General features: G+C 32.4%; 3 protein-coding genes across 3 annotated transcripts in view; 2 read left to right on the forward strand and 1 right to left on the reverse strand.

Moving 5' to 3' along the window:
• Positions 1 to 2,599, forward strand: part of LOC119839104 (small VCP/p97-interacting protein) — a 6,204-nt gene extending 3,605 nt beyond the window's left edge. Inside the window, exon 3 of the mRNA XM_038365301.1 lies at positions 2,220 to 2,599. Coding sequence (XP_038221229.1) covers positions 2,220 to 2,234 — 15 coding nt within the window. The 3' untranslated portion in view covers positions 2,235 to 2,599. The remainder of the gene's footprint in view (positions 1 to 2,219) is intronic.
• An 8,635-nt stretch (positions 2,600 to 11,234) lies between these two features.
• LOC119839084 lies at positions 11,235 to 15,957 on the forward strand. Its single transcript, XM_038365276.1, has 7 exons — positions 11,235 to 11,253; positions 11,998 to 12,159; positions 12,487 to 12,654; positions 12,880 to 13,065; positions 13,395 to 13,589; positions 14,209 to 14,330; positions 15,883 to 15,957. Exons 1-7 carry the CDS (start codon positions 11,235 to 11,237, stop codon positions 15,955 to 15,957), a joined length of 927 nt encoding a protein of 308 aa, XP_038221204.1.
• A 3,277-nt stretch (positions 15,958 to 19,234) lies between these two features.
• LOC119839114 (solute carrier organic anion transporter family member 1B3-like) overlaps positions 19,235 to 26,621 on the reverse strand; it is a 14,373-nt gene continuing 6,986 nt past the window's right edge. Inside the window, exons 6-13 of the mRNA XM_038365311.1 lie at positions 25,960 to 26,157; positions 25,134 to 25,255; positions 24,578 to 24,664; positions 23,628 to 23,827; positions 22,745 to 22,858; positions 21,980 to 22,104; positions 21,170 to 21,310; positions 19,235 to 19,702 (exon numbers count right to left, since the gene is read on the reverse strand). Coding sequence (XP_038221239.1) covers positions 19,524 to 19,702; positions 21,170 to 21,310; positions 21,980 to 22,104; positions 22,745 to 22,858; positions 23,628 to 23,827; positions 24,578 to 24,664; positions 25,134 to 25,255; positions 25,960 to 26,157 — 1,166 coding nt within the window. The 3' untranslated portion in view covers positions 19,235 to 19,523. The remainder of the gene's footprint in view (positions 19,703 to 21,169; positions 21,311 to 21,979; positions 22,105 to 22,744; positions 22,859 to 23,627; positions 23,828 to 24,577; positions 24,665 to 25,133; positions 25,256 to 25,959; positions 26,158 to 26,621) is intronic.

Below are 26,621 nucleotides of genomic sequence, written 5' to 3' on the forward strand. Positions count from 1 at the left end.
ATCTTATAGGGTATTATTAGGTGATCATTAATAATTATAATGTTTTTGTTCTTTGTTGCTATTATTTAATTTAATTGTATGTTCGATGTTATTGAGTTCATGCAATACGTCAATCAGGTGGCTTATCTTAAATTTTCTTTGCTAAATGATCTTTATCTTATCCAAAATAGTATCTACAGTAAACTAAAACCAAGCCATATTGAATATTTAATGGATATTGAAACATTTTAAATCCTTTCCTTATTATAAAATATGTTAAAATAAATGTTTGAGTTTATATAATTTTAATCACATAAATGAAATATAGGCTCTTGCATGCTAGCTCAGCTGTGTTTTATATTTTTTTAATTTAAAGCCTAGTGTACATCAGTGTGCAGTAAAATAATTTAAAGCACTTTATATTATATGATAGTTGTATGATAGTGGTATTGTAGACAATAAATGTTACTCCTAAGTATTGGTAAGATAAATGAACTTCCCATATCTACTTTTCCTTATCCATCTATTCATAAACATTATATTGCAGCTAGAGAGGTTCTTAGTGACAACAATTATAAGGTTCACATCTTGTAAAGATATTGTCTAAATGAAGATAAAGATAAAACAAAATTATCTTATAAATATATTAAAACTATTCATCATCTAATAAATATATTTTTTAAATATTTACATAGCTTGGGCCGTAAGTACATTTCTTAGGATCTGTTAAGACAGTCTTCTGCTGGTTGTAAGAACAATAATTAAAGAAATATTCAAAATTTACACAGGTTTTGTGTACCATACTACATAGTGACCTCTGAATGGATAATGTATATATATAAAAGAAAGTGGTGTTAGTTACACTATTTATAACTGAAGAACGGATTAACCAATTTGGCTAAAAATTTGTGCAGAGGTAGCTTGGGCCCAGGAGCCGGACATAGGATAGTTTTTATCCCGGAAATACCACGGGAACGGGAACATGCGAGAAAAACCCCGGGTCTAAGTTTCCTGCAACTACGCGGGCATAGCCGCGTGCGGATAGCTAGTTAGTTATATGTACATATCAACCAAGGGGCTTTCAGAAGTATGTACAGGCCCATATTCTTTGCTCACATTTTCCTAGTCCTTTCCTTAGCCCCTTCGTCAATGCTTTATCTCAACCCTTCCCTCTAATAGTAAAAAAATTTCAGATGCCCTACCAGGGCAATGTATGTACCAAATATTCAAGGGCAAAGCCATGAATAGGCCCTGAATGGGCATGAACAGACATCGCAGGTGCCTGATGGTGATCACTTACCATCAGGTAAACTTCCATCTAAGCTGCTTGTTCTAACATAAAAGAGCAATTGAGCAGATAATGATTTTTTAGGTTCTTGAATTTGTTTAGTTTCGTATTGGAAACAGTAAGTGCTCAAATTTGGAAAAAGGTGCCATATCCAAATAAATCACATTTTATATATTCACATATTATCACATATTACCAGGAGACCAGACGTCGTCAGCAAGTCGAGGCTGCGGAACGGCGTCGGGCTCAAGAAGCCTCTCGAGGCGTTAAGGATCCCGAACGTGTGAAGCGAATGCAGCAACGCGCTGAGGAGATGGAGCAACGCGAACAGGAGTTGGCTAAGCAGGGGGGAGCTACTCTGAAGGTGAGGCTCCTTTATTATGAATGATACTATAGCAAGCATCTGCAGTTGCTGAGAGCCTATTAACACTTTTTGACCTATATTTATATCTTGTTAAGAGATATATTAACCTTTTTCATAAAATGCTGTTGGCTTTTGGTTCAGTGTCAATAATTACATTCTTAAAACTCAAAAGCCATAGATGTCAGACATAATTTATTTTAAATATAAATATATATATATATATATATATAGGTAGTTTTTATATATATTTCTTGTGTGACCATGTTAGTTACCATATTCCTCTGAAACAGCTGCACCGATTGTCATGAAATTTTGTGTGCATATTGGATAGGTCTGAGAATTGGCCTACATATATTTTTCATACCTCTAAATGATAAAAAAGGCAGAACAGTGTTTCACGGGTCAGCTAGTATTAATATACATTAAGTAAATTAGGCTATGATAAAATTACTTTGTATTTGTTATGGCTGTATTGTACTTAGTAGAAATTGTGTTAATCTCTCTGGCAGCAGCATATGATGACTGTAAAATAATTTTATTTAATATGATATATATATGTATATATGATAATTATATTTTTTTTAACAGTGGTCGGCTGAATGAGATCAGGCCCAAGGCACCAGCAGCCAGCCACCAAATGAGAAATACAAATACAAGAACTGAGAACATTCTTCGTTATCTGTGGACCTACCACAGACAATAATGTCTATCAATGTATATTGTCTATGCTATGAGCTTACCAATTTTTGGATTCAACTCTTTACAATCCCATAATAACACCCTATGTATTACTCTCTCGATGTTTCTGTATATAATGCAAGTTAATTTATTAAAATGTATATTATGAATAAGGTGGAAATCTTTTGAATTAAGTTAAACATTGTTGTAAGGCGTGTTAGTGTTTTGAAATTATAATTATTCACAATTTTTCTTGCTTAAGTTGATTGTTATTAAATATTAAGATTATATTTGGTTGTTTTTTTCTGTATTTTTGCTATTGTTATGCAAGCTTTGTGTAGGGTTGCAATATTTGTGTATTTTGAATGCTATTTTTTATGTAGGTATTATATAAATTACAAGCGGTCCGCCCTGGCTTCGCTCGTGTTACGTGTATGTATCTTTCGGAGAATCGGTCTAACAGTTCTCGACATTATTGAGTTCAAACAAACAAACTCTTCAGCTTTATATTAGAAAATATGTTTATTAAAAAACTACATAGTATAAATGATTCGGCAACTGTACTTGTAACTCTAGATATTGACCAAATATTTTTAAGTGAAAAGTAGTCAGATATTTTAAATTTCAAAGTGAGCATAAATATAAAACTATGTGTAAAGTTTTTGTTTGTTTAATTTAAAAGTATCAATATATATTTAACAATTAAAAACGTGTAATTGTGTATGCTACAATGTATTTAATAAAGTACAGACGAATCGAAATTTGAAAGCAGAAATAAAATGTTTTAAGAAATCTAAAAAGAAAATCATGGGACAGTTGTGAGCAAAATAGATATATTAATGTCATAATAGCAAATTTCATACTGCATACAAAAATAAGTATATTCTGAAATCGAATTTAGTGCCCAAAGTTTACTCTATTTACAATAATCTTTGATTATCAATTATTATTTCTATAACAAAATTAATTACAGACGGATTGAATTATTTTCCCTATGGCGTCATACCTGAAATCTGTTAAGTTTCTGAAAGAGGAATTTTGCTTGTAATTCAACGACTAAACCAAAGAAGAATGCTATAAAATCTAAGCATCACTTAACTAACGACAAATTCTGAGATAATTTTCACTATTTCTATCGAACATAAATATTATAAATAGAACATAATTTTAACTATTACTGCAATATTAGACCTATATTTTCCTCGAATCAGTCTAGACTAGATGCTAGAGATATTTTGAGTACTTAACAGCAAAGGTATTATCACTTGTCAATAATATTATCTTTGTATACTGGAGCGATCGTTTTTTTTTAACCGATTTCAACGAAAGGGAGGCTTTAAATATGACTGTATTTTTTATGTTCATTACCATATAATATTGTACGGGCTGAAGTTATGATCTCTTCTTTTTTTATTTGGTGCCTCCCCTGTGGTCCCAATTAAATTTAGTCTAATTTTGATAATTTGAAGCTTTTGAAAATTTTTGTAAAAATTAATTAACTGCCTTATATGGCCTTCAATATCTTGATTAGGACAGTTGATTTGAATGACAATGTAAAAAGCTTAATATTTGGTGCAGTATTTTTTAAATTGTGTATTGAATTTTTTATATTCACTGTATTATATACGAGTATTCAGGAAGCACAATTCCGAAAATGTTATATAAGATTTTATCATCATCAGCATTACACGTGTTGATAAAAATCTCTGTGTATTTAGATAAATGATTCTGTATACTATAATCTATTCAGTACTTTTGGCGCTGCAAAGTGAAACACGTTTTCCTTAAATAATATTTATTTCATAGTTACGGAGGTGAAAATGAGTATCATCAATAAACACACGAAGATAACAAAATATGAAAACAGGAAAATGTCACTTTATTTTTTATGTCATTTTGATGATTCGTACATTTCGCGCCAATATAAAAATAAGAAATGGCCGCCTATTTGTTATCTCACTTGCACTCTCATGGTCGATATATCGTCTCTCTTCTTCATAGGTGTTTCCTAAATGTAAAAAGTAAAGCAGTTTCTTAATGATTGTAATGTGTGTAAAGCCAGTTAATAAAAACTTAAGTAATGGTAAAATGTGTGAATATAGTCCAGTGTTCAAAATTCTGTATTACATTTAATGGCTATAACTTGAGAAATGACTTTCGCGAAAGGACACTAAAGAGCATTAGATGCTTTTTCTTAGATATTTTTGATCTGTAGGTCAGTCACTGCAGACTCTTATTAGATTTCGAAAACCCATTCAAGAGAATCGCGTTCACGTTTTTGAAATATTCAATGTGTTTTGTATTGCAAAATATTTCCGTTAAATGTTGCTTTGTTATATCTAGATGTTTATTGGAATATTGTTAAATAATAGATATACATATAAAATGAACATCGATTGTTCTTTGTCCACGGCCAATAGACAAGTTTGATGAGTAGTTTTAATATCTTTTATTTGTTACGATTTTTGTAGACGACGAAATCTCAATTAAAAAAAAATTATGATTGTTTATTCTTCAGCTTGATAATTATTACAAAAAAAAGCATTTTTTATGAGTCATGGATTTACAGGTTATCGTCTTTGGCACTTGGTGCCTTAATGTTTGAACCTATCTTATGAATATTCTTATCTGAACCTATCTTTGTATAATTTTTCTATACTGTCTCCTATTTTACGCCTAATCTAATTATTATTATGACCAAATATCGGTCCCTGAATCTCGATATTTCTAAGAACTTTGACCAATGTGACTATCTATTCCTACCGATACAATGTTATTCATAGATTATAAATATTTTCATAATAAATGTTCAAAATGTATAACCGTATTTAAAATAAATGTTGTGCAATGTACACGGTGTCTTTAATTATCTACATCTATGACTCTTTCCTATAAATTGCTTACGATCTAGTCCTACGGCATATATCTACTATACATAAAATTTTACAAAAATTGGTCTCCCGTCCCAATCCATTCTTCTTTCCAACCGTTAATCCTTTCCTTTTCCCTTACCCCCATAAAAGCGGGCAGCGCATTTGCAGAGGCACCTTTGCGAATGTTCATCGGTGGTGATCGCTTACTATCAGGTATGAATTTTATTAATGCAACCTATCTACTTATTATATTGAATGATAGAAACGATTTTTGTGTGCGCTTAGTCTATACTAATATAAATAGCAATGAAATAGTCTGTCTGTGTGTCACGATTTCATACCTAAACCAATCGATTTTGATATTATGTGTATGAAGATCGGATAGGAAGTGGTAAATGTGTGTGAACACTGTAAATATATGTGGTTAGCATATAATATCTCATGTATCGCTTACGCTCCCAAATCCTCTTCAGTCTATATGAGTATATCTTTTGATAATATTATCAAAGTAAAATGTTCATAAATTCATTCATCTAAACTTCTTAGAAAAGCACTTTAGTATTGAAATAGGTAAATTTGAGTATAGGATAGAAAAATTGGTTGTCTATTTTTCAAGATTGAAGATAACAAATATGAAAAAAAAAATCGTCCAAGTGCGAGTCGTTAGGGCACATAGGGTTTCGTACACACTTTATTTTCATATTTATGCATCTCTATGTCATATCATCATGTCTATGTATCTAAAAATGTATGCTTTTTCCAATTTGCCTTTATTTGGGCGGCTTTCCATTTAAGTACGCACAAGTTAAACCTTTCTTACTTAAATAAATAAATAAAACGTATGCATTTTGAGATCACGGTTCAACCTGATTATTTTATTCAGAGAAAAGGTCTTGACTGATAGACAGACAGACGGACATCAGTGTTCAGATTTTTTTTTTCGTTTTACTGTGCGGGACCTTAAAAATTAAGACTTGAACGGTATAAGATAAGGACAAATTTACGGTGAATTTAAATTTACAGTGAATGTCATAAATGTCAAACGGTAATTTCTTATAGTGTCAAAGTATTCATTGTATTAGACTTTTCAAGTAGGTATTCAATCTTTGATAATAAATTATATGAAGGTATATAAAATAAGCTGTATCAACTACTTAAATCTTTAATTATCTTAAACAGTAGCTTCTTAAAATTATAATAAGTTGCAAAGAGTAGTAACCCTGTAATGATGTCTTCTATGCAAATGAACGATTTTGAAACTGAACTTCATAAAAAATTTAAGTACACGCACACTTGTGTTTAAAATTCTTGTTGCTATGCTTGTACTGAATATTTTTAAGAGTAACCGCTTGTTCCGGGAATAAAATATGGCACATAACGCAGATAACATGACTACATATATTTTATATATTTCTATTATTCCAAGCCATAATAATATTAAAACCCATCCCGAAAATTGGCCTCGACAATGTCACAAGTCGTCGTCGAAGTGTACATATAATTCAATGAAACTCTAAGAATACCAATTTATAATGTATGAAGAACCAATTTTTGTCAGACACAAATAGCAGCACTAGAATTAAGTTGATTTTATAACCTGTATGAGTCATCGCATAAAAAGATATGATATGATATCTAGAACTTAGGTAGATATGCCAAAAGATTTTGATCTTCGCAATAAATAACGCAGAAGAATCGTTTTAACCATGTATTCCATCGTAGATATTTTTTTTTACCAAAACATCGCTCTATTTTAACAAGCTTTATCTTCACCTGCATGTTTGTATGTAACCGACTCCTTTGGAATCGACTTTAAGTCACTTAAAATGGGCTGATTTAATTAAAACTATCCAAGGATCGATGACAATGCAATAATTTGATGAATTTATCTAATTATACATATTAGAATCGCTAAACTGAAATAATATCCTTACGCAAACTCTGTATTAGAAACAAGCGAGACAATTTAGTTTTCTCTCATGAAAGCATGTTGTCTAGACTATAAACCTATATTTATTATCATTTACATTTATACCTAAAGGATGAAATGGGTGTCTGCTGTTTATGGTTTTGTAAGTATTATACTTGTTATAGTTGAGATTTGTGAAATACACTGTCTTTCTGTTTAGTTCATCCTTTGTATATACGTAATTTAGGTACAGAATTGGAGTATCTTTAGGTATATATAGTACTAGCTGCGCCCCGCGGTTTCATCCGCGTAAGTCCGTAACCCGTAGGAATGTCGGATTAAAAAGTAGCCTTTATGTTATTCTAGTTGTCTAGCTGTCTATGTACCAAATTTCATTGCAATCGATTCAGTAGTTTTTGCTTGAAAGAGCAACAAACCCACACACATCCTTACAAACTTTCGCATTTATAATATTAGTAGGATGACTACATGAGTGGTACATATGTAGCCAATAGCCTTCTTCAATAAATGTGCTACACTGAAATAATTTTTCAAATCGTACCAGTAGTTCCTGAGATTAGTGCGTTCAAACAAACAAACAAACCCTTCAGCTTTATAATATTAGTATAGATTTTCACATTACCTAGTCAAGAAACTTTTTATTACCCGTGTTATCAGAGAATGTAAAATCAATATAGGTTAGATTTATTCATCTTTAGATGAACTTCGTACAGAATATATCTATTTATAAAATATTTTCCGTAAAAATTATTAATGTATTTCACGCTTTAACTCCTCTTTTAACTTCTACAAAGTTATATTTTACTTTTAAAATTGAATGATTGACCAAATCGGTCCAGCCAATCCTGATTTCTCATTTTAGTGAGACGAACGCACAGCAATTGATTTTTATATGTATAGATAGATTATAGCGTATTATATATCTTCTCACTCAAGATACTGTATCGCACCAGCCTCAGTGTCTAAAGAGATTCGAATAAACCTACATCTCTGAAGATAGTGCAATAAAATTAATAAAATATTGTTTCTGTGATTCGAAATACGCAGAGCTTTGTAAAGATATTGCAGTGTAGGTATCGATTTATATAGGTATGTATTATATTATCACTTCATTGAAGTTTAATAACGAAATGTTAGTGCAATCGTTATGTTTTTTTGTTGTTTCGTATTGTACTCTGCTCCATAAGGTCTGAATATAGTTAATACGTTTATAAGTATGGCGATAGAATATCTTAATATGATTTTCTTCAAGATATGGAAAAGGGTTTTTTTTATTTACGAATACATGGACTTTCTTCTTTATTGGTAAAGTGGATAACGAGCCATTTAAATGCAACATTAGATTATTCAATAAATGTATTAAACTCTTATATTTTTAAAACATCATGATTGTTTTATAGAGTATTTATTCAAGGGCTTATTATATTGATTGGTTGATTTTGAATGAAAACACGAATATTATTTTTATAACAGGCAGTAGGTACACTAAACTTAATGAGTAAATTTAATTTAAAATCATCCATTATAATAATTTAAGATTATGTAAAAGTACATTGAACCCTACAAAAAACTTTCATAAAACTGCCTGTTTATTAATAGCAGATGTATTTTAGAAACATTTTAGTCAATTTACCATTACACAATTTTTGTATTTACATGCAAATGTTGTACTTAAGTTAAAGTTAATACACTTTTGACTTTACTGGTAAAACTAGTACATAAACTTGCATGCCGATTTCCAGTCAAATCGGTTAAGTAGTTTTTGCGTATAAAAGTAGGAACAAACTTATTTAAAGTTCAATCCAACAAATCTTTACATCGATTACGACAGAAGGTCTATCACCTTTTAAATAAAACATGAACAGTAATAATGTATATTGAATATAAATGTTGATATCCATTATACAAGTACATCCCTTCCAATATTATAAACACGAAAGCTACTCTGTCTATCTGTCTATCTCTTCTTCACTCCTTAACCATCGAACTGATTTAAATGAAATTTGTACTAATATAGCTCAGACTTGAAATGAGTAATAGAATAGGGGTCATCCCGGTAATCAAACGGGGACGGTCACGAAAACTTGCATACAGTTTTGCTTTTACTACACGAGCGAAGCCGCGGGCGAAATTTAGTGGTAGCCTATTACGATTACTAAGTTTGTTTATTACACATGTCAATTACATAGTTGTTATTAATTTTAATTAATTATATGTATTTATAACATAAAGATAACTATTTAATGGCACTTAACTCGCACTTGAGTTTGAGCTGTGATAAATATACACTATCTGAGACCGCTTAATTTATAATATAACCTATAGTATTATAGTAATATGTTATGATAGCTGAGATTTAACGTTGATTGGTATCTCCATATTTGATAACATAATAATGCACTAGCTGTGACCCACGGTCGAAACCGCGTTAGTCCGTATCCCGTAGGAATATCGGTATAAAAAGTGCCTATGTGTTATTTCAATTGTCCAGCTATCTACGAAGCAAAATAGTATTATTATTCACCAATAGATGTCAGGAAAAAAAAACACGAATATGACATTTTCTAAAAAAGATTCCTAGCTAGATCGATTTATCGCCCCCGAAACCCTCTATATACTAAATTTCATGAAAATCGTTGGAGACGATTCCGAGATTCCAATTATATATATATATATATATATATATATATATATATATATATATATATATATATATATATATATATATATATATATACATATATATTTTTGAATTGCTCGTTTAAAGGTATAAGATAATAGTGCCAACGTCCGCCTATATATACATATATATATACAAGAAACATAATTACAGATCAATAATTGTACACACTACCTGTCTCTGACACTGATATTGGCTCTACTGAACAATGGGCTTTAGCCGGTACCTTATTGTTTAATCTGATAGATACTTGGAAAATCATTTTTTTATATAATAAAGTGATTTACATCCGTTTATGTCTACTACTACTAACACTATCGTTTGTTCATCGCTATATAGGTCTTCCCCTTTCTCTTATTGTTACGACACGATTCTACCATAATAATTATGAAAAGATGACCAAATCTATAATACATTTTTTGCACTTGTTATCCAAGTATAAATTGAGACAAACTAAAAATTGGAATAATTCATTCAGCCAATTTAGAGTTATTAAAAAATTAGTTATTAAATAGTTCCGTATACCCACCACAGGCCTCTGTGGAAGGAACCGTGTTCGTGGGTTATGTAGAATTTCTACCGACTAAAACCCACATAAAAAGTCCCGCATTCAATTTACAGGAAGTTTACCGCTTTACTGGTTTGATAAATACGATTATCTTTTATTTTGTATATAGTTATATAGTTTTTGCCTTCTATGTTTAAATAAAAATTGTTTACTTGAATTAACATCGTGCACATAGAACATAATTATTTAGCCATAATCAATTTTATATAAGGTCGTCAATGATCAAGTTATAACATTTTTTGCATCATTTTAAAATCTCTAAGCGAAGTAACTGATAGGTTCAAATCTTTGATAGGTTGGTAGATATCTAAATTATTGGTAAGTGATAAATATTATACGTAAATAGATAGAAACATCGGAAGTTTGTCATGATATATCTATGGAGGTATTAAGGGCGTGATAAGAGAGGGCAAGATGATTTCAAGACAAGGATTTTATCGATCTCCGTTCGAGTTGTTTTGTTCAAATAATCATATACATGTCACATAAACTCTTCATTTTACACAAATTATTCATGTTAAATAATTTATTCATTTTCTGTATTTTTAAAGAGTAATTTATACTAATTTATAGATTCATTAAAAGGATATGCTTCATGCTTTTTAGAAGTGATCCTTCATATTATCTGTCATTAATGTTAAATAGATAAATTATACCAGAAAATATACAGAAATATCTACTGTGACTGTTTTAAAAAACAGTTTAGTGTTTTTTAAGAGTTATGCTATTATTCGAACCATATAACGATTTCAAAGAAAATACACAAAAGTGATAATTATATACATTTTTTCAGTCATACACAAGATGGGAGCAAAGGATTTAAAATAAAAAGTAACAAAGAAGTTTAAGCGAAAATTAATTGAGAAAAATTAACATGGGTATATTTGACAAAGGTAAGGACATATTAGGTATTGAATGTTACTTTAACCAACTTAAATTAATTGTCGATTTAAAGAAAACAATTCAAAGACAGCCATTAAAAAAAAAGGTCGAGCCTTTTTTGCCAAGTTAATGGCATGCATGGATGTTGTTTCGATTAAATATTATCAGGATAAGGTTATTGAGCTGACAGATTATACAAAAGACTAGCTGCCCACAGCTTTGCCCGCGTCTAGGGCGTTATACCCAGATGTAGGGCGACGTTGCTAGTGTTAGTTAGTGGATTTATGTTTTATTGAAATAAAAGAATATAAGAAGTAAAACTAATTAATTTATAAATACTGTTATAAACTGCTACTGTTACTGTCAGTTTTTGTTAAATAATTATTATATTATATATAAATTTTTGTGTGACGCATTGTGACTGTTTGGCTATGATTAGTGGACTGCATGTCATTTGGTCGACCCGCGCACCTACTAACTATTTCTGATTAATGTGCGCTGCGTTATCAAAATAACATTTTATGGTACAAAACATTATCGAAATTAAAAATCCTTCCAAGGCGGATGTCTATAGTATAGTTGCTATTTGCGTGTCATATTTCTGCCCGGTCGGTCTAGTAGTTTGGGCTGTGTGTTGATAGACCAGAGAGTCAGTCTTTTGCCTGATATGTATAAAGATTCGTAAATTTAATTGAATTACTTCTACTCTTTATCCACATATAATTCCATTTTTAAATAATTCTTGATTTTGACAGCAAAAACAAAAGTCCAGTCATGGCACAAACTGGAGATTGTACCGAAAAATATTCGGGACTCCACCATGGGAAATATCATCAATTTAACAATGACGGAACACTGCGCGTACAGAATCGTCTCTCAGGATGTCGAAGTTGGCGCTTTACCTGGTTATACACTGTGTGAGTATGGAGATAAATACTTGTATAAATATATAATATGAATGAGAAAGATACGGAAAAAAACTAATCATATCATGATTACCACGAGAGTGGATACGGACAAAACTAATACCAGTCTTTATACATTAAACCGTCAATGCTAAAATATAAAATAAGAGTATGAGAAATTATTTTTTTTTCATATCCTAATGATTTTTAAGAGACTTAATAATACACTTTTAAGAATAATAGCTTAATTGGAGAGAGACCGCTTTTTTTACACTAATTTGAAAGATTCGTAAGCTAAAAATATACGAAGTTATTGACTTATTATATTTTTTATTCCAGTTTTATTGATACCATTGGTTGCAATGATAGAAGCATTGCTAGCTCCATGGGTAGCGTGGCTGGGCTATAAAACACGAAGGAAGATGATTCTCACATGGTCTCTGGGGATAATCGGTATTTCTTCCGCCTGGTTGTTTTTGCCATCACCGATCAACTTAGAGCAAACAGGTAATGATGATAATTACAATGATAAAGGTATCCTTTTTATAACAATTTTATGTAATTTGGATGTTAATTATAAAACCATTCAGATTAAGATTCGGTATTACGTATACACACAATTATGGTCCCGTCCGTATACAATTTATTTAGGATAAAAAATGTTGAACCTTAAATTACTAGTGGTAATTTGATCATAGTTCAATTACACACAATCATTCTTGTTTCTTACAGAGATTTGCAACAGTACCAATTCGAATACTGAAATAATGTATACGGAGTTGTCAATGAGGACGTCCATTAGAGTGATGCTCACTATAGGAATGGCCATCTCCTTCTGCTTAGCGAGGGTTGCTACGTGGAGTCATGTAATAGCGTATACTGATGACATTGCGCCAGAAAGAATGAGCGTGCATGTTGGTACGACCGATTTAAATATTTAAATGCCACCTTGATGTTAATACCTAAAATAAATTCGTGGATAGGTCTTTTTGTTCACACCTTTTTTTGTTCAGTTTTTAATTTAAATAACATGTCTAGAAGTTCAATAAGAAACAGACATAAATATAGGCAACATTATGGTTTCTGCATATAAACCTATCTTACAGCCCAATTGGCTTGCTGGACCTTCTTCTCAAGCAGACCGTTTCAATCAGCTATCATCAAACATACCATCTTGGCATGTCAAACATACCATTTAGTCTCCGTACAGGAGTACATACCTTATCCAGCATTTGCGCTCTTTTCAGGAATCCTCATAATTGCCAGAGTACTAGGTCTTTTATTCCACAACTTTTTATCGCAAGCTGCAGATCAGAACATCTTAGTGGCACTTGTAATTATAACCGTTTTTACGACGCTGAACACACTAAGGTTGTATTTCGAGATACCCAAGGTCATACAGGACACTGGTGCTTTGAAGGCCATACCGATGAATGATAGAGGTAACTTAAAACTACGCAGTAAAAATCAATATTTGAATGTACGAGATATTCTTGTATAAATAATAAATAGCTTTATATAATCTGAATCTCGAAATCTTCAAAGCTTTTCATGAAAGTGGTATGCAGAAGTTTCGAGGGCAATAAATCGATCTAGCTACAACTTATTTTTTAAAAGTATCCAAAACCGCGGAGAAAGCTCGGTCGTCCAGGAATTCAATATTTTAAAGTCCACGGATATTAATAAAAATATAAATAAGTATGTTTAAATAATCAAGACTGCTGGACTAATGATGTTTTAGGCAATTTTGTTCAAAGCTATTATTAAAACGAAAAATATATATTTGAAAAATATTATATTCCGCTTTTAGTTAAATATGATTAAATGCAATTCAAATTAGTTCCCCTTCATTATATTTTTAGCATAGGAGTACAGAACTCCTATGCTAAAAAAACAATGTCCTGTCCAAGTATTGGGAACATATATAGGCTGGTGATGATCATGATGATGATGATGATGATGAATTGTTTTTCCTTGATAATTCCCTTAATAATCAATTTACACTTATAAGAATTTAAAAGTAAAACGCTATTTAATGTGTCAAAATTGCAACGTTTTCAGGTTATTTTAAAAGCTTAAAGAGAGTGCTATTTAACTTCGTAGCTGTGTCACAAATGATAGCCATGGGGTTATTAGCTGCGGCCCTCTGGGGCTTTGGATATAATCAAGAGGAAATCATAAAAGTAAATCCATTTAAATGTCACTTATATATTATTTAACTCCTGATGATATATAGCCTTAAGAGATTAGCGCGTTCAACGAAACAAAAAAAAATACAAACAAACACTTTAGCTTTATAATATTTGTGATAGATTTTATAGATTAACAAAGAGTTAAATACATTTCCTCATGTTTTATTTTTTAAAATTATTAATTTAAAATACGTTTTACATCTTAATACATTCATAACTTTTTCTAACTTTAAAAAATACTTCCATTACAGACGTTAAACATAGTCTGAAAGTTCCTAAGGAAAGCAAATTCTTTATCATTAAAAGTACCTGATCTAAAAAGAGGGAACGTTAGTGTTTTTGTATGTATATTTGTAATGTTTTTACACAAAAACTGATTCACCGATTTCAAAAATTCTTTCACCATTAGAAAGCTGCATCTTCACTGAGTGCAATGTACTACATATGTACCAGGACTGAAGTCGGGGCGAACTGTTAGTATTTAAAACTTAAGTACCTACTTCAATACAATGAAAAACTTCATCGCTAAGAGTAATGTGTGAGTCGTTTTATGTATTTCATAGCATTGTAAGTGTTCATAATTTTTTTTTACAGACAAATTTCAGTATATTACCGATAACTGGCTCTATTGTCTATGACCATGTCTTGGTCATTCGCTATATAGTAGTCATCTTTGCAGTTGTGGTAAGTGACCTTTAACTAACTTTAAATTTACCCGCTTCTTTGTATTTTGTAGTTTGAAATATTAGAATAAGGGCTTTTAGTGTATAATAGTGAAAATATTAGTGTTCCAGGTATATATGTCCATACACACCAGGGCTTACTTTACTGGTATATTTTAAGAAAACCTAAATATACTAAATCGAAGGTTGATTTGTTTGCCTTAGTTTATGCGTTTATCTTAATAAAATTTTCGCAAATATTTAACAGTCTTTGTGTTCATATAAAATATGATAATTGTGAAAATCAGTCTCTATAATAAAAAGGAAACAGCATAAAGCAGTCGACTTTTACAAATTAAACAGATAAAACACGTAATCAATTATAATCAATCATAACTTTCAGTACATGGGTGTAAAACAATCAGCTCCAATACGACAAAAATACGATATAGCAAAAGGATTGGCTATCTCCTTCAAAATGACACTATTTGCGATGATTCTCTACGTATTAATTATCGCGATCCCGCATTGTGCGAAAGGAGATATAGCTGGTCTGGAAAGTGGCAATGAGTATGCTAATCCCCAGTGTAGTTTATCTTGTGGGTAAGTAGCTTTATTATCTGATAAATAAAAAAAAAAATACAGAATAGAACGAATAGGACGAACCATAAACGAATTACGCGTTGTGGGATTTAATGTGCTCAAATTGTATTGCGAGCTACTTTTCCGCCCAGTGAAATTTTCGGTCTTGGATCACATTAAAGACTCAAACATGCAGGAGGTGAGGTGGAGGTGCACACATAAAGAGCCTTGGGTAGAGAGCTAGTCCATGTCCGCAGTTGTAGTATAACAACGATTATCAAGCGCTAAAATTATTTCAGATGCGTTCCACGGTGGAAGGAATTTTCACCAGTGTGTGTAGTGGATACCATGACGACGTATGTTTCACCGTGTGAAGCTGGATGCACGGGCATGCAAAATATCAATAGCTTACCGTAAGTATCTTCTCAGCTTATAGTCGTAAAATAATGCGTCCAAAACAATCTAAATAAACAAATGTATTATTTATTATTATCTTTCACACGTGGCATTTTGTTAGGTCCTCATTTTTAACTAGGTAAATTTTCTAATGCAAGTAAATTTGCGTTTACAGTGAGACACATTTTTACTGATTTTCTTATTAAGTATTAGGTAGACACAAGACAGAAGTTATTTATTTAATACACGTTTAATACATTTCATACATTTCTTCTGAAGTGTTTTATGTAAGAATTTCTTTAAAGATAAATTAAAAAAATCGGCAATCCATTCCAATTTATCTTAATGATTTGATTCAAACAGGGTGTACACCAACTGTAGCTGCGCTGCATCAGGCCACGCGATTCCAGGCGCCTGCAGCAATTTTTCGTGTCAAATTAGCTATAATTTGCATGAGGTGCTGTTCGGTCTAATCTTGACTGTGTCCGGTACGTTTAGAATATTCATTAGTATAAAATATCGCTGCAATGTTATAAAAACCGTTCGATAACTAACTCATGTAAACTGTCGAAAAATTGTCATACGAAACATTTGCTTGCAATTTAAGGCATCATTTTCGTTTGACTATAATTATGAATATATCGCAGATATATGTATATAGATAGATAAATTGATAATAAAAAATATTGTACAGACAATTAAAAGTATAGACAAAACCCAAACAAAGGGGAAAATTAAACAAATGATACTTCCAGACTACCATATAAATTAAAAAATATAAACATTTTAAAAGAGGAGATATGTATATTATAAAGACCCAGGCCTTTTAAATAGTCTTCGCATTTGTAGATCTTAGTGCATATAAGATTTAAATTAATCTAGAAATAAATGTAAGATAGAAAATATAATTTACTTTCACTTAATAACTTTTCGGTGCTATTTATTCATAAGCCCATCTTCTGTTGAAGATTCGTAGAATGACAGATATGGAGTTAAATATATTCTTATTCTAGTGGTGGCCTTTCAAGCCCAAAGTATGGTGATTATAAGGTCAGTAGACCCTCGAGACAAGTCGATCGCAATGGGTGTCATGTGGTCTGCCATCGCCATCATTACTTTTGTATGCGGAAACAATATCTTTTACTCTATAGACCGTAAGTATTAATATATCTTATACGAAAAAATAAAATGGAACGTCTGTGATAAGATAATTTCTGCAACGCATAAATGAAGTTAATATTATGCCCCACTGTAAATAACACAACAATAATTCATAATTACTTACGAGTGTAATTTGTCTTTTGCTGTTCTGTATGACAAACCATGGATATTTCATTTTCCTTTTGTTTTATCATAGATAAATATTAGCATATGCTTTATGAAGATTTAATAGCGCTTCAAAAGAAGTCTAGTTATTCAATCAGATTATTTATTCAAACAATAATGAATCCTCAATATGAATCTCTCTGTTCTGTATAAAGAAACGTTGTTCCTTGCAGTGGGAATAATAATAATCTAACAGTAATTCCTAATTATATATTATAATAAATACATGCGAATGTACCTATGTCTGTTTGCCTGTTCCTTCTGCACGCCTCAACAAATGGTTTTTGGATAAAATTTAGCACAGTGATAGATTGATATCCGAGAAAAGTCATAGGTTAATATCTTTTTCTGAAATCCCACGTGAACGGGAACTTGAGGGAAAACCTCGAGCAATCTATTCTTCCCTTGACCACGCGAGCGAAGCCGCGGACTAAAGCTTATGATGACATATAATGTTTTTTCCAGTGAACAACTGCATTTGGCGTACAGGCGAGAGATGTCAACTCCACGGCCAGTGGTTTTCACATCTTGTCGGAATCACGTGTATCATTCTTACCTTTATGTCATTAATTGTCATCATGACAGCGCGCAAATGTTTGCGCGGGAAAAGAAGAGATGACGTTGACGATGAATCAAATGCTTAATTTTTTTTATTTACATCACGTTTGTTAGCTGTAAGATAATTACAAGTACTATTGAAACGATTTCGTGCGACGCCTTATAAACTTAAATGTCATTAAAAATCTAGTAATTCTAAGTAGGTACCAACACAGGTAATGTGTTATTCCTGATACTATAAATGCTTATTGATGATCGCCGATATATATCTACAATTTTATTGAAGTACGTGAATTTTGTTGGCAATTAGCTATCGACCTGTCTAATCACCTAACTTTGGTTTAAAGTAATGAGTGATTGGAATTCAAAACTACCGGTGAACTGAAAGTATAACCTTGCTACAATATTGTAAAAAGTTATTATATTTTTTAGTTCTTTTTGTGAGTAGTAAAAACAAAAGATATTTAAGAATACATAGATATTATCCTTATTTTTATAGTCGTCGGTACAAAAATGTTTGGCGGTTCTTAATTGAAAAAATACATGAAGTATGGAAAAACAATAGTAGATGATATAATTAGATATGTATTGATTGCCATTATTTTATAATAAACTTGTCTGTTTACAAAGCTAAGGCAAGAAGAGACAGAAGAGTTGAAAATAATTCTAGAAACAGAATTTCTTATATTTTTTTCTACACTTACTCAGTTTCGTGGCTGATAATAGCATAATATTATAAATAAAATATTTGTAGTATTGTAACTATAAATTGTGAGAAGTAAGTACTTGTCTATAAATAAAGAAATAATAAATTTACGTTTAATTTATTTGAATTCCTTACGTAATAAATAGCGATGCTTTCTTGGTTCAAATTGAAAGTTACAAAAGTGGGCATTTATTGTTTTCAGATGATTTTTGCCGAAAGTCGGTATAATTTAATTATCCGAATGACTAGAAAAATGCCAAGCTATGTATAACCAAATACTATACTTATATTATACTTTGCTTTATAGTTCCGATCATACTTGAAGCACTTGTCTGTTATGACCTAGTACCTAATGTATTCTTATGTGGTTATGACAATATACGATTTTCCTACATAATGTCCCATTTTAAGTTCCAAAATTTTTTCATATTCAGAAAAATTATTTATTTTTATTAATTATTCTATTTTTTATAATTTCTGTTATTTGCCATCTATAATTTAAGGTTGCTTTTGTACAGTTGAGCTGAGTTTGCTGCCTAAATGCATGGCGCTCAAATGTTTATGATTTTTATGATATATCAATCTTATTATGCTTTTCATCAATAAGTAAAAAAAAAAAAACAACCACATGATGTTTTTTTTGTATAATAATCGTAAATATACATTTGAAACATTTGCAAAATACTCGATTTTAAAACGCACAGATAAAATATATAATACACGATCATAATAATTTATTACGAAACCCTGCAAAGATCCTATTCTAAAACGTGTTAACAAAAGGTTTATATTATAAATCAAAAATGATTCTTCAAACTCGTACAAAACAATCTTAACTATATCGATTTAAATACAAAATTTGATTATAAAATAATATTTAAGGACTAAGTTGACATATTTTGTTTAAAATCACAGACACATACTTAAACTATCTACAATGTTAAATACTTAAATTCATTCCTCATCAGATTGGGCCACACTGTTTTTTTCCTTGAATCGTAAATAACCTTTCGTTATGAAGTTAATAGATACTGATATTGAAGTTAAGATAGCACTGGTGAATCCCACGAGATATGGGAAGTGATCATTGAACAGTTGGCACCTCTCACCAGTCAGCCAGCTGCAGGATTTCACTGGAAAAAAATTACATATTTGAATTTGAATTTGAATTTGGATCAGATAAAATACTATACTATTGATATTGGTAGATACATTTAACATTTAAACATATCTAGACATACTATACATACAGACTGTAAGAGACCTTGGGGTGTACTTCGACAATACTTTATCTTGGAGGCATCATATCAAGGAGGCAAAAAAAATGTATGCAACTGTGGCATCCTTGCGACGTCTACAAAATTTCCTTTCTATCCCGACCAAAATTCTATTAGCCCAATCCCTCCTCTTGCCCATACTCGACTACGCCGATGTGAGCTATGTCAATCTTTCCGTGGACCAGTTAAACAAACTCGAACGTTTGCAAAATCTTTGTATACGATTCATATTTGGTCTACGGAAATATGACCATATATCTGAGTTTCGATCTCAACTCAAATGGCTGCCGATCCGATTTCGCCGGGATGCTCATGTGCTGCATCTTCTTTATCAGGTTTTGTTCAACCCAAAGATGCCCACGTACTTAAAAGAAAATTTCGTCTTTAGGGGTAACAATAGCGAACCAGTTCGATCCACTGAAATGTATCGTTTACGAATGCCACCACATCACACTGGTTTCTATGACACTTCGTTCACTGTTCGGGCGATAAAACTGTGGAACGCGCTCCCTGAACCAATAAAAAAGGCACAGTCCTTAAATAAGTTTAAGGTACTGGTACACAATTATTACTACTCTTCCTGTTTTGCTTAATAAACTATATTGTTTCAAACCTTTATATATTTATTTTGATATATATATTTGTTTATAATATGTATAATAGACATTATTCATAGTACTATATATGTATATTTTATCTTTCGTATTATATTTATGCTCTGCCCTACTCCTCTCCTCTATCTAATTTCTCTCTGTACGTCTGGTTGTCTGGAAGAAATCGCTATATAGCGATAAGACCACCATTTGTTTATAATGTATCTATATTAAGGTTTTTATGATGTTTCAAGAGCAATAAAGAGTTAATAAATAAATAAATAAATATCTAGACATAACTTTACTAAAATTTTATGTATTTACTGGTTTGGTTTATAAATAATTATAAATATAAATAATACATTAGCATGTCGATGGCACGAGCACATAAAATATTAAACAAACAAAGAGTATTAAACTGCTCACTAACTATGGTCTAGAAACGACTGCTTATCGGAACGAAGTTATCGCGTGTTGTGAAAGGGGGCTAGACGAAAAAAATTCTCACGAAAAGTTGTACGACAATTTGCTATAGTAAGCTTATTGTAAGCTGTGCGGCGTGCGCATGTTTCTCTGTCTGTCTCTCTCTCTCTTATAGAAACGAAAAGAACTTCGTTCCATCCGGGTACCTTTGTACATCGATGGACGCGACAAAAGGAGTTTTCGTTTATAAAAAAATAAAAATAAAAATAAAAATAAAACAAGTTTTTTTTTGTCAAAGTAAACTCACATGCAATAAAATAGAAGATATTGTGGCCGAACACAAACGCAACTATAGCTATTACGGACCACATCACGCCCATAGCGACGGATTTATCCCGCGGGTCCACTGACTTCAGTATCACCATGCCTTGCGATTGGAACGCTAGCACTGAAAAATAAGAGAAGATATTTGAAATCGACTATTATGAATTAGTAAACTGAGGAACGTTAAGAAATTAAAAACTTTTTAACGCCGCGACCACGCATTTTTTATTTCTAAATGTAATACTCGTGTAAAATCAAACACAAGAAAATACTATGAGGAACGTTATCTCAAGAAAATCATTTTTGTTTCTTTACAAAAAAGGTTAGCTGCTGTTAGCTTACATATAGTTGTGAATTCGAAAGCAAGCTTGCTCCACCGAGGAGGGTACCACGTCCCCACAGAATGCTACTGTTTTTCGTTCAGAGAGTGGGGGAGTCCCTTCCTAGTCTGTACGTTTATAACCGTCGTCAATTCTTTCTGTCTCTTCTAGTCCTTAAAAGCGAGCAACGCTATCTGCAAATGTTCATGGGCGGTGGTGATCGCTTAACATCAAGCATATCAAGCAAAAGCTCCGTTGCTCGATTTAATACAAAAAAGAGTAGTATGTTGTATAATAGCTGTAATACACATTTTCATTTAATTTATTTTATTTATAAGATTTATGAGTGTTTTTTTATTTGTATTTAATTTTTTTTGAAATCCTCGAATGATAACCTCCATATTTTCTGGGAACGACGGTTTATACTATAAACTAGATACTAATTTAAAGCACTGGCCTTTAAAAGTACTCACCCGACACAGTAAGGATAATGGTGAATATAGCCAGGTGGAAGTTATATCCATGTAGACAGGTGTAGTCGCTGCAGGCGCCGGGCATCGCCCGGCCTGATACAGCACAGCTACAGTTGGAGTACACGCTGTTTGACAGAAGATTTATATGACTTTTTTTGATATGTCATAGCGGGTAACTGTGCTGGTGGTTCGCCTGATGGTAAACGATCACCACCGCCCAAGAACGTTCGCAGAGGTAGTGCTCCTTTGAATGAATTGCTCGCTTTTACAAGGAAAGGATTGACGACTGGAAAGGGTAAGGAAAAGGGTTCAAGGGCGCTGGAGATCGCTTACGATCAGGCGAGCCACCATCACAGTTGCCCGCTATGGTATAAAAAAATCTGTGGATGTACTGCATGGATTTTATAACAATTGAAAGCTATACTATCTGTGAGTAACACATGCTATGTTATCCTAGGTCAACCCGAACGGAGCCAGGAGGAGCGGCTAGTACTTTTTAACGAGTCAAGTGTTATGTGTTACAAGTTACGTGTTTTCAAGGAAATATATTTATATTAAGGTAAAGTTGTGCTTAAAAACAAAACGTATGCGAAGAAGTGCTTCAACATAGACTATGTTTTAATATTACGTTTTTTTTATCCACATGCACTCAAATATTAAAATACTTACTATGCATATACATTATGTACTTATTTGAATTTGTAATTATTGATTAAGTTTATGTTCTAGTATATTTATTTCATTTTATTTAAATGCAGAACTTACGGCAAATTGTCAATAGTATCAGCTCCTACGCAGCCCGCCTCGCACGGCGAGAGATATGTCGTCATAGTGTCTACCACACACACGGGGGAATACTCCCGCCATCTTGGAACGCAGCTGAAAAACATGGATAATATACGATAGAATTAAGGTCAAAATATATATACTATCTATAATAATATGATTATGAAGCTGAAGAGTTTGTTTGATTGTTTATTTGAAAGCACTAATCTCAGGAACTACTGGTCTGATTTGAAAAATTCTTTCAGTGTTATATTGCCCATTTTTTATGGAAGGCTATGGGCAATATAAGTACCACGGGCGAAGCCGGGGCGGACCGCTAATGATAAATTGTAATAATTATTTTAACAAAAATCTAAATCGCCTTCAAATTGTCAGAACTAGATCAAATTAAAATAAGACCACATGGCAGGCACCATATTTCAAATAAAAAAGATTAAAAAAAAACCTCGAACTATGGGCGTGCAATAAATTGATTTCTCAATCAACTGGCATGTCGAAAAATGAAAAAATTGATGACATGTGACATTAACCCTTATTTGGCATTAATTATAGACTAATCTCTCATAGGAGACTGTGGCTGAAGCAGGCCTGTGTGAAAGATTTATGAATAAATTGATTTTTCAATTTATCTTTTTTCAATTTCTCTGCGCGTCTGTGGATAACATCATCACTGCTTAAAACGGTGAAGGAAAACATCGTGAGGAAACCGGCATGTCTAAGTATCAAAAAGTTAGACGACATGTGACATCTGCCAACCCGCACTTGGACAGCGTGGTGGATTATGGCCTGAACCCTTACAGAAGGCCTGTGTCCCAGCAGTGGGAACATATAAGGGCTGAAGATGATGATGATAACAACTTACCCACATGGCAAACTGCATGTAGGATGCACATAATGTCTATTATTCTCCAATCCAGCGACCTGACCCTTCTTGCAGGGTGGGACCATAACAATGACCACATACATTACAGCTGCTATAAAGGTCATCTTGGTAACTTGCTTCAGACCACGTTGTATTTCGTATTCCTTGCGTATTGGCGCCGAGTGCTTAACTCCTACGTACTGAAAATTGTATGAGAATTAGAACCGGTTTCACATTGCTGGATATGTTACGTTTAGCTTAGCGTTTAGAATGACAAATTATGTACAAAAGTATATGTTACGTGCTAGATAGACTATCAGGGACTTTGTCAGCATGTGGTGATGCTTTAAACTGGATAGTTGAAGTTTTTGATACACTAACTGTTCGGCCCGACTTCGCCCGGGGTACATATATAGCCTATGTTACTCAGTAAAGTTGCAGCTTTGTAATGGTGAGAATTTTCGAAATTGGTCCAGTAGTTTTTGATTTTATCCATTACAAAAAACGAACAAAAATACAAATTCTTTCTCTTTGTAATATTAGCGTAGATGATGTATATAATGTATTGTAGCATAATGAAAGTTGATTGTTATTATATTTTTTAACAATATTTTCCGCCACTATTCTTTTAGTCTGAGACCATACCTTTACTGGATATTTTGTTATCTCTTAATGTTTTCTCTACTAGGTTTAAGTCTTTAAAATTTATATGCAATGGCAGACACTTCAAATAATAAAATGTATGGATGCTTGTTTGTCTGCACGGCGTAACAAAGCTATTTTATGGTATGTTTTGTCTGTTTGTAGATAGAATTTTCCGTATAACAAGTGATATAGGTCGTAATATATATACTTTTCATGGAAATTTCGCGCTATGAACGATAATGTATGAAAACACTATTAATTGGATTAATTAGAGCTAGTATTTAAGAAAAATTAATTAAACTTACCACAACAGAGACGATAGCGAGGAAGTAGCGGAAGAATTCCGTGTGATTGTTCAGATTCGATGCTAGAGGCAAAACATTGTAGTTTGTCTGTAAATTTAAAATTAATACGTAGTAGAAGAATAAGAAAGGAAGGGATTATGCACGTAAAATTTTTGATTTAAATATACTAAATTAAATTTTAGGCACACTTTTTAATTGTCACGGCAAGGATTTACCATTTACGACCGGTTCGGAAAGCATTTTCTGTTATATATTATTTATTTTCTCAGAGAAGAGCCGACAAGAAACTCTTTTAAAAATTGTGAAGACCTATTTTCTCTTCCTCATCCTTCCGCGTCCAAACCTTCTTTCCTTATCCCTTTCCCCTTAAAAGCGGACAGCGCATAATGTTCATGGCCGATGGTGACTGCTCACCATCTGGCGAACCCTGGTGGCTCAGTTGCCCGCTTATGGCCTAAAAATTGTTATATCGCTTAAGCCATTATAGCGTAAGTTCTATGCGTCATTACCCGCCATACGCAGTCTAGTACAATATTCTTAATTGAATTCAAAGCACCTTAGCGATTTCCTCTTCATGATATCCAAAGCCCCAAAATGCAGCTGCCAAGAGGCCCATGGCTACCATCTGCGTCATGGCGACCAGATTGCAGAGAACGCGACTTAAACTTTGAAAGAAACCTGTAAAACAACGCTTGAACTTACAGCTTACTTACATTACATCTGTGTTACTGTTTATTTGAAACACAGCTATCCCGATAATAAGGGAAAAAATGTCTCAGTCTGATAGAATAAAATGCTGGCTGATCCACCTCTTGTACGTAAAGAAATATCAATTACTAGCTTCCTGCCCGCGGGTTTGTCCGCATAGTCGCAGGAACGATTCCGCATATTCCCGTTCCCGTGGGATTTCCGGGATAAAAACTTACCTATGTCCGTCTCCTGGTTCTAAGCTACCTCTGCACAAATTTTCAGTCAAATCGGTTAATCCGTCCTTAAGTTATAAATAGTGTAACTAACACAATTTCTTTTATATATATGGATTTAAAACAGGTGTGATATGGCAAATCCATTATACTCGTGTAAAGCACTCTATAAGCGCACAATTTTATTTTACCTCAATTCGAAACCATAAGTTATCACAGAGAAAAAAGTGTCAATAGTTTCTATTTTACATGACCGTATTTAATATGAATCGTGTATCGAATATTCCTATTTCTGAACCACGCTATGTACGCATGTGTGCGTGCGGGCCAGTATACCAACAGAGCCGGCCGAGACCGTTGATTCGTTAATTGTAAATGGATGTGTGACTCATTTATGCTCGTGTAGTTCCCTTATAATACTTATTTAATTATTTTGTAACAAAATCGTGAAAAACTAACCTCTATCATCCATAGACGGCACCTTGATACCTTCTGTCACTGGCACAGATCTTGGTACGGAAAAATGTATCCTTATACCATTGACTATCGTACTTATAGTTATTATCAACGTTTTCAATAGAACAGTCTGTTCCACTATCAATGTCAGCATTTTGTAACCGAATATCAGTGGTATTACTCGACTTAACACGATAATACCTGAAAGAAAATTGTTGTAGAAACTTTGGAAGAATGGTATCAAATATTGTTCACGAGACGGCATTCCGTAGGAACGCCTGCCCTTTGGTCCGTGATCCCGCCGCTGTGATCGCACGGGCTCGAATCCCACTTCATGATCAAGTTTTTGCTTCGCCTGTGGTACATATATAGCCTATAGCCTTCCTCAATAAACGGGCTATCTAACACTGAAATAATTTTTCAAATCGGACCAGTAGTTCCTGAGATTAATGCGTTCAAACAAACAGTCAAACAAACTCTTCGGCTTTGTAATATTAAATATATTATATTGAATATCAAAAATTTAATTTGCAATATATATAAAGCATTATTTTTCATTAGACTATTATACATATTGCAGTTAATTAAAATATGTACTTAGTCTGGCCATAAATACTGTTACACTTAATTATAAAAAAATATTACATTTGAATTTCGAATCTGTC

This window comes from Zerene cesonia, unplaced genomic scaffold (genome assembly GCF_012273895.1).
Source record: "Zerene cesonia ecotype Mississippi unplaced genomic scaffold, Zerene_cesonia_1.1 Zces_u008, whole genome shotgun sequence".
NCBI classification, from domain to species: domain Eukaryota; kingdom Metazoa; phylum Arthropoda; class Insecta; order Lepidoptera; family Pieridae; genus Zerene; species Zerene cesonia.